The 8,849-nt window shown below is 51.9% G+C and overlaps 2 protein-coding genes across 2 annotated transcripts; one reads left to right on the top strand and one right to left on the bottom strand.

Moving 5' to 3' along the window:
- Nucleotides 1-88: 88 nt before the first annotated feature.
- Nucleotides 89-1,701, top strand: BOLA3 (bolA family member 3; the record flags this gene model as incomplete). Its single annotated transcript, XM_010019666.1, has 2 exons — nucleotides 89-177; nucleotides 1,636-1,701. Coding segments are annotated over 2 exons (155 nt in total), but the record flags the coding sequence as incomplete, so codon positions are not given.
- Nucleotides 1,702-2,299: 598 nt separating this feature from the next.
- MOB1A (MOB kinase activator 1A) lies at nucleotides 2,300-6,794 on the bottom strand (the record flags this gene model as incomplete). Its single annotated transcript, XM_010019665.1, has 5 exons — nucleotides 2,300-2,420; nucleotides 3,024-3,187; nucleotides 3,700-3,833; nucleotides 5,152-5,245; nucleotides 6,591-6,794. Coding segments are annotated over 5 exons (674 nt in total), but the record flags the coding sequence as incomplete, so codon positions are not given.
- Between the last annotated feature and the right edge of the window lie 2,055 nt (nucleotides 6,795-8,849).

Below are 8,849 nucleotides of genomic sequence, written 5' to 3'. Positions count from 1 at the left end.
GGGGTGGGGGGGACACCTCAAAAGGAGCAGGGACATGGAGGGGGGGGGGCACAAAGGACCCTCATTTGCTGCTGTTCTGTGGTTGCAGGAGGCTGCGGTGCCATGTATGAGATTCACATCGAGTCGGAGGAGTTCAGGGAGAAGCGAACGGTGCAGCAGCACCAGATGGTGAACGAGGTGAGGGGGGGCGCTTGGGCACTTACTGCTGATGTGCTGCCCGCAGGCAGGCACCGCAGTGCTTTGGTTCAGCACCACTGATTACATGTGCACAGCACAACTGCTGTGTGCCCTCCCAGTAAGAAAGAGCAGCCTGGCTCTGCCCTCCCAGCAAGAAAGAGCAGCCTGGCTCTGCCCTCCCAGTAAGAAAGAGCAGCCTGGCTCTGCCCTCCCAGTAAGAAAGAGCAGCCTGGCTCTGCCCTCCCGGTAAGAAAGAGCAGCCTGGCTCTGCCCTCCCAGTAAGAAAGAGCAGCCTGGCTCTGCCTTCCCAGTAAGAAAGAGCAGCCTGGCCCTGCCTTCCCAGTAAGAAAGAGCAGCCTGGCTCTGCCCTCCCAGTAAGAAAGAGCAGCCTGGCTCTGCCCTCCCAGTAAGAAAGAGCAGCCTGGCTCTGCCCTCCCAGCAAGAAAGAGCAGCCTGGCTCTGCCCTCCCAGTAAAACCAGTGTATGCAGCATTTGAAGCAGGACACTCTGCATGTGTGTGCACAGTCAGTGCTGCACTAAAGCACTGTGTACACGCACGCACAGTGCTACCTGTGACATGCTGTGCCTGATGGTGGCTTACAGCATCACCCTTCCTTTTCCACTCCCAGTAAGTAGCCCTTTTTCCCCTTCCCTCCCAGTAAAAACAGTGTGGCTGTGCACTGGAGCACACTTAAGTGTACAACTCCAAGTGTCACAGGTAGTCTGAGGCTGCAGGGCTGTGCCTGCAGGCACTGATTGTCCAGAGCTGAGCCCCTTTATTTACCTCCCCCAGTAACACCCAACGTAGCCATTCCCTCACAGCTACACCAGCGTGTGTGCATACAGCTGGGCACACGTATGTGCACAAGTGCTGAGAGTCACAAACAGTGACACAAATAGGAGTCCTTCCTTTTCTCCCCTCACAGATAGGTGGTGGGGCACTCGTGTGCAAAGCACGTCCTTGTTAGTGTTGTGGTGTGAGGTTACTACTCATTGTGAGTGCACAGCACGTAACACATACTGTGTGTAGGACTTTGCAGCTCTTCCTTTCTTTAGACATCAATAACCACCACAATCCTTAAATAATAGTGCTGCACTGTGTGTAACCCCCTTAAGTAAGGGTGCTACACTGTGTGTAACCCTTACACCTGGGCCTGCTGCTCACAGCATGTTGTGGTGCTCTGAAGTGTGTGTACACAAGTGTTGGTGTTAAGTAAAGGGCTGTGCACAGTGCCTGTAACAGGCTGTGGAGCGCTTGGTTGCTGTTTAGAGTAGTAAGAGCAGCAGTGGTGTACCTGGTGTGCAGTGCTTGTACTCACATACACCAGAGAGCACTTGGGCAGTGTGTGCACACAGAGCATTCTAATAGTAGTGTAATACTCTCCCCTTGCACTGTGCACAAGCACTAGACACTCAGAGCTGCTGCTCCCCCTCAGCGTGGTGCTTGTGTCATTGCAGGCACTAAGTGAGGAGATCAAGAGCATGCATGGACTGCGCATCTTCACTTCCACCCCCAAACCTTGAGCAATAAAGGTGCTGCCTCCTTCCAGACATTCTCTGTGCTGTTTTGTGCTGCCTCCTTCCAAACATCCCCATGGGCCGTGTTTTCAGTCAAGGCACCTGTGCATGGGGGCTGGGGGGTTCAAGAGCAAGAAGGAAGAGGAGGAGGCACCCCCTCTTCCTCTGAAAGAAGAGCAGGAAGGAGAAACTTTATTATTGCCTTGCCACACTGTGGGGTCCCTCCCTCAGCCCCCCACTGTGTGAACACCTTCAGCCCAGGGCCAGGCACTTCTCTTCCTTCTCCCCAACGCTGCTGCCAAAGGGGAGGTGAAGGCTCTGGGCCAAAGTGCACCTCTTCTGCAAAAATAAGCACTTCCAAAAATAAGCTGAGCCACTCCGGGCTTAGGCACAGAGGAAGACTTTACCTCTGGGAGGAGAAAGCAGTTGAGCAGCACTTGGAGCTTCACCCCACGCCTGTGGGGAGCCAAATCTGCTCAGAGTCCAGGTCCCATCTTCAACCAGAGCACAGTCCTTGCTGGGCTTGAGCACACACAGCCTGGAGAACCAAGTGGGCTGCAGAGGCTGGGGCTGCACAGCAGAAGCGTGGAAGTGACTGGAGTATAAAGCAGAAAGGAGCAGCCAAAAAGAGTCCTCTCTGGGAAAGTCTATCTGTCCTTGGAGCCCAGCTTCTCAATCAGTTCCTGCAGAGGAGCCAGCTCCCGCCTGTCAATCAAGTTGAATTCCTGGCAGGGGAAAAGCAACACAAAAGTTAAAGGCATCGCTCAAAGCGCTGCTGGAAAACACATCCCAGTCTGTGTGGTGGGAAGCTGCTGTGTCAGTGTGTGCCAGTGCCCAGAAGAACCATCAAACCAGCCTCTCGTTTCTCTGCAGAGAAATCCAGGCATTTCAGGGCAACAGAACATCTGTCTCCAAGCTGCTCAGCCCAAGTCACACGTGCAGTCTCATGGAACAGGTTGTTGAAATACTGGCAAGGAAAAAAAGGTGTCCCCACCATTTCTCAGTTGATTCTTGGAGCTAAAAATCCACCAAGTTCTCCTCTGAGCCTGGCTGCTTTTGCTGCAGGCTGACAACTAAAACCTGAGAGGGAAACTCAAGCATTAACAGCCACCCTGACCACACTTCCTGCAGAAATACCCTAAAAATAAAACCCACAGACCTATGTTGCTGCAGCTGCATGGTTCCAATGGCACAGAGGGTGGGAGCTGAGTGGCTCATCCAGTGTACACCACAGATCTTTGAAGAGCGAAGAGGTGTTGAAATCCAACTCCCCTTAAAAGCAGATGGGGAATGACAGACCCCAAAGGTTTCACTGTTTCACAACTCACCTGCACAAAGAAGATAAAGTGCTTGAAGGAGGTGTTGAGGTGGGCCTCCTCCTGCAGCCGCATGACGGAGTCGAAGTGCTGGTGGTAGATGTGGGCATACACGCGGAACAGCCGCTTCAGGATCGTCTTGGCCACTGACATGAAGTTCTTGGGAAAAGGGACCCCTGAATCATGGAATCAGCCAGGTTGGAAAAGAGCTTTAAGATCAAGTCCAACCGTTCCCCAGCACTGCCAAGGCCAACTGAGGCCTCGGCTACACAGGCTGTGAACACTTGCAGGGACGGTGACTCCAGCCCTGCCCTGGGCAGCCTGTTCCAATGCCTGAGCACCCTCTGGGCAAGGAATTGTTCCTCAGCTCCATCTAAGCTGGGGGAGCTTGAGGCCATTTCCTCTTGTCCCATCCCTTGCTCCTTGGGAGAAGAGACCAGCCCCCTCCTGGCTCCATCCTCCTGTCAAGCAGTTGGAAAGAGCAGTAAGGTCCCCCCTGAGCCTTCTCTTCTCCACACTAAACCCCCAGGTCCCTCAGCCCTTCCCCATCACACTTGTGCTCCAGGCCCTGCACCAGCTCCATTGCCTTTCTCTGGACTTGCTCCAGCACCTCAACAAGCACAGCTAAGTCCCTCAGTTGGGTCAGGAAAACCAAAGCCAAACATTGCAGCAGTGAGGCCACACTTACCTATCTTGGAGGGGAAGAGGGTTTCATCATCCAGCTGGTCCTGCACCCACGTCATCAAGTAATCGATGTACTTCGGGGCCGAGCACTTGATGGGCTTCTTGATGTTGGTGCCATCTGCCCAGTGGTACTCATACCTGTGGGGAGAGGGAAGGAAAATCAATTCTCTGCTCAAGGAGAAATACAGCTGCGTTTTTAGGCCCTGCAGCTTCCTCCTTATCCCAGTAAGGAGCAACATAACAATACTCGTACTCCTCAGAAGCAACAAGAGTAGCACTTTGAGTTTCTCAAGCACAGCACCAGTTAACACCCCTATTGTGGCCACCCTTGGGGGTTTAACCCTCAAAAGTGAATGTCTACTTTGTGGCAACCTTCTCCATCAACATTTCCTTAAAACAAGACAAAAACTGGCCAAAGAGGAAGCATCGGGGCTGTTGCCCACCATTTGAATTAATTCACTGATGGCTTTCAGACAGCCTCCAGGAATTTGCTGCTCCTTCTCCCTTCACATGAGGTGGATGAGATCTCCAAGAGACCCTCCCCAAAAGCCAAAGGCCTTTGGAAGCCACCAGTTCAAATCAGCATACGTGGTTATCAATCCTACGGCTCCTCCAAACAAGGCCTGATGTTGACTATGGCACAACCCACTTTCTCCGAGATCTTCTGCAAAATCCCTCCAAAGCAGGGAACCTCCACCCCCCTCTCCATGCTTTGTCTGTTGCCTTTTGACCAGCAACAAGTAAAAACAGACAGAGCCATTTAAACAGGAAACTATTACAGGAAACGTCCCCCAGTATAGAAACAGGAACTTGCAATCTAGATACTTGTGGGTAGAAAAGCAGGGCAGGATGTGACAGGCTGACACAACAAGGCAAATGATACCAGCCTTGCTGCAGCATAGGGAAGACCCAAAAGACACCTGGCTCGTCCCTACCACACGTACCTGTCTCTATAAGCCCTTCCTGGTTTTAGAATCACTTGTGCTTAGAAAAACCACATTATGGCCTCTCAGAGCACCAGCACTCTGTGAGCACACAGATGTCTCTCTTAGAGCACATCTGTGAGAGACTCTGGCAGGTTACTTGAGTCTTTGACAGTGAGACCAGACTCTTCCAGTCAAGTCAGATCTCACGTTTTCTTTAAGAAAAGCCGTTTCAAAAACCAACCTTTTCAGCTTCTAAATGCAGGAACCCGATCAACAAGGGATTAAAAAGATCCTCATGCATGGTTCCCCTGGACAGATACTGACTGATGGCTACACACAGCCTCCCCAACAGACAGCATGGCTTCATGTATGGGTAAATGACTCCAGGAAAGCACAGTGCTGCACCTTGACCTGATCTGGACATGTCCCATCCTCTTTTTAGCTTCTTTCTGCACATGCTCAAGTGACCCATGCACCCACCCACTTCCCTGCATAGAACCTGCAGCCACAGAGCACAGGAAGCACCTCACCTTGGTCCTGCAGACATGACTGGGCAGCTTGCCTCCGTGCAGAACTCTGTGATGGTCCCATACAGCATGTTGATTTGGTTGAAGAAATCCACCGCTGGAAAGGAAACGCATCAAGTTTACTCCGGGTGTGACACAAAGTGGACGCAGTGCTGGATCACCCTCCTGCAGCCAGCACAGCCTCTGAGGATCACTGTCACGGGCCCAGAGAACTCTCAGCAAAAGAAAACACCCTCCTTCTGTACGATGTCACATCACTGATGACTTCCAAGACATTTGGACCATCTAGGATTTGGAATTGCTCTGTCACTTATTCACCGTCTGGCTGCCATCACTAACTGATTTGTGTGGCACAAAACTCCGCTGAGCCTGACATACCTTGAACTGCTTTAGGTTCCAGACACCTTTACAGTACCTCAAAAACCTGACTGATTTTGAGAATATGGGAGAGATCTTCCTTAGGCTGAATACTTGTGGTCTGACTTACTGTCTTCCATTTCAAAAACTACTTTTTCCTCCTCTAACCTCCAAAGAAACAATGTTCAAGGCCAGAGACAGCAGCTGCTAAAAGCAAAATAAATGTGTAGTATCTGGCTTTTTACACTATGCACGCAGCAAAACTAAAAGGAAACTAGAATCATAGAATCACAGGATGGTTTGGGTTGGAAGGGACCTTAAACTCATCTATTTCCAACCCCCTGCCACAGGCAGGGACACCTTCCACTAGAGCAGGTTGCTCCAAGCCCCTGTGTCCAACCTGGCCTTGAACACTGCCAGGGATGGGGCAGCCACAGCTTCTCTGGGCACCCTGTGCCAGCGCCTCAGCACCCTCACAGGGAAGAATTTCTTCCTTATATCCAACCCAAATGTCCCCTGTTCTAGTTTGAACCCATCACCCCTTGTCCTATCCCTATAGTCCCTGATCAACAGTCCCTCCCCAGCATCCTTGTAGCCCCTTCAGACACTGGAAGCTGCTCTGAGGTCTCCACGCAGCTTCTCTTCTCCAGGCTGAACAGCCCCAGTGTTCTTAGTTAGAAAACAAAGAAGAAACTCCACAAACCCAGAGTTCAGTGGAGAACATGATTCCATTTTTCCTCTGGATTATCTGCTGCCACTGCTTTCACAGATGACAACAGCAATTCCTAATTCCAAAGAGTGACACTGGAGGGTTTCTGCCCAGTATAAAAGTAACCATTCACACACCTCATCCCCTTGACAAGTCTGAACTCAGAAAAACCCCAACCCAAACCCACAATGGGGCAGGTTTGCACCTCACTTTTTCACCTTTCCTTTTCTCTTAACTCAGTCACCTAAACAGAGCATGCCTGGGGGAAGAACATCATTCAGGGAATTTCAAGCTGCTTCTGAGGCTAAACCCCAGAGATTTTTGTGTTTCCCATCCACCTCCACGTGCGGGTGCATCCCTGTTTTGTAGCACTTACTATTAACAGCAATCCACTCATTAAGGTCCTCGCCCTCTGGCAGCATAACTGCTTGTCTGAGGTTACCACTCCCCAGCGTGGCTTCTGCATGTTTCAGGAGCTCGTACTGATGGGAGCCTTCGGGGATGTTCTTCTTGGGTTTAAATGTTTTTGAAGACCGACTCCCACTGACAAGAGAGAAAACATTCCCAGTCAGTGCATTCCCTTCCCAGAAAGGTTTCCTGGATCACCCTTTGCTACCCAGCCCTTTAAACCAGGGTGACACCAGCCCTTTCCCACTTCCCCCTGACCCTACGTGCCGCACACAGAAGCCCCCTTCCTGCTTCCCTCTTTTACCTGCCCTTTTTAAAGGTGACAAATGTTGTGTGCAAAGGCTCGAAGACTCATCAAGCAACAGTGGATCATGGAAAGAAAAGCCCATGTAAAACCTCCCGACTGGGTCAGTTTGACAGTGGCAAATATGAGATGTGCTGTAGGAAACAGCTTGCTAAAAATAGTGATTTAGTAGACTCCAGCCCTAAAATGCAAATCACCACCACAATCATCCTTTCCTGTGCTCAGTGGCTCTTAGTGTTCAGCACAACACCTCACTGAACCCCCACCAGTCCCTCTAACCAGCTGCACTGCAGCCTCTACCCACACAAAACAGTGAGTTTTGATACCTCTCAATCACAACACATTAACTTTCAGCCCCCACCAGCTCTCTGCTTCCCAGCATAAACAGGATGGCTCAGGGGAAACGAGCATTCCACTCCCACTGCACGCAGTGCTGGGCTGGCACACACTTCATGGGCTTCCTGGTGTGATGTTCTGGCTTTGCTTTACACACTGTTTACAATGCTCAGTGTGGAAATAAAAGACCTTCAGATCCAGCTCAGCCCTAAACCAAACCTCTGTGTCCTGCTATTGCCAAAACACAGGCCCAGCATGTCACTGAGCCCAGTGGAGGGGCCCAAAAGGCAGCCCCAGCACATCACCAACCCTAAACCCCAGGAGGAGGGTCCCCAGCTCCTTCTTAAACCACAAAACACCTCCAGTTCTCACCCACATCCTACCAGGCCTCAAGAAGCCCTCTCATGTTTTACAAGCCTTCACATTCACACCACAGACCTGCAACAGGCCACCCTCTATGAGTGGTCAAAGATGCATTTTGGACACCTCATGCCTGTAGGGCTGCCAAGTGAACAGCATCACCCCTGCAGCCACCCCACCTCACAGCGGGGCAGCCCCTCACACAAACACTAGGCAGCATCTTTTGCCCATAGATGCAGGGTAAGTCCCACCTGAAGCCCCACACTAGAGCATCCCTGCAGACACCCCAACTCCCTCAGCACCTCCCCAAATTTCCTTAGAAGACCAATCCCTTAAATTCTCCCCACTTGGGAACGATTAACCCTCAGAAGACAACACCTGCCCAGAGCCTCCCCTCTAAGTCTAGCCCCCCAAAAGCTCCCTATCCCCTTAAACATCCCTCAAAGCCCTCCCCACCCTCCATGGCACTCACCTAACACCAGGACACCTCGGGGTGCCAGCCCTCCAGGGTTACCATGCTCCCACTGCCAGCATCCCTCCACATCCCAGCCTGGAACCCTTTCCCCTGCACAGCACCTTCGCTTACCCCATCTTCCTCCCCACAAACCACTACACCCCCAGGGTACATCCTCCACAGGACTACACTCCTTCCACAGTCTCTTTCGGCCCTGCCTCATACATGCCAGGGACTCTCCAAAACCTTTTCCCCTCTATGCACACGCCAAAGTCCTCCTCAAGCCCCTCATGAGTCCCCAGGACCTCTGCCCAAAGCCACTCAAGGCTTCTCCCTAAAACCTCCCTTAAAAGCTCTCCTCTGTCTCATTACAAAGCCCTAAAATCATAAAATCACAGACTAGTTTGGGTTGAAAAGGACCTTAAGGTTCCTCCAGCTCCACCCCCTGCCACAGGCAGGGACACCTTCCACTAGAGCAGGTTGCGCCAAGCCCCTGTGTCCAACCTGGCCTTGAACACTGCCAGGGATGGGGCAGCCACAGCTTCTCTGGGCACCCTGTGCCAGCGCCTCAGCACCCTCACAGGGAAGAACTTCCTTATCTCCAACCTGAACTTCCCCTGTTTCAGTTTGAACCCGTCACCCCTTGTCCTGTCGCTACTGTCTCTGATGAAGAACCCTCCTTCAGCTCTTGGGCAGCGCTGGGGCCTTCAACCCCCAAAACCTTCCTTAAGGCCCAGGACTTCCCTCAAGACCCCCCCCCCCGCCCATGAACC

This window comes from Nestor notabilis, unplaced genomic scaffold (genome assembly GCF_000696875.1).
Source record: "Nestor notabilis isolate BGI_N333 unplaced genomic scaffold, ASM69687v1 scaffold22398, whole genome shotgun sequence".
NCBI classification, from domain to species: Eukaryota; Metazoa; Chordata; class Aves; order Psittaciformes; family Psittacidae; genus Nestor; species Nestor notabilis.
Note: the sequence above shows the minus strand (reverse complement) of the source record. Positions and strands in the feature narration are given on the sequence as shown.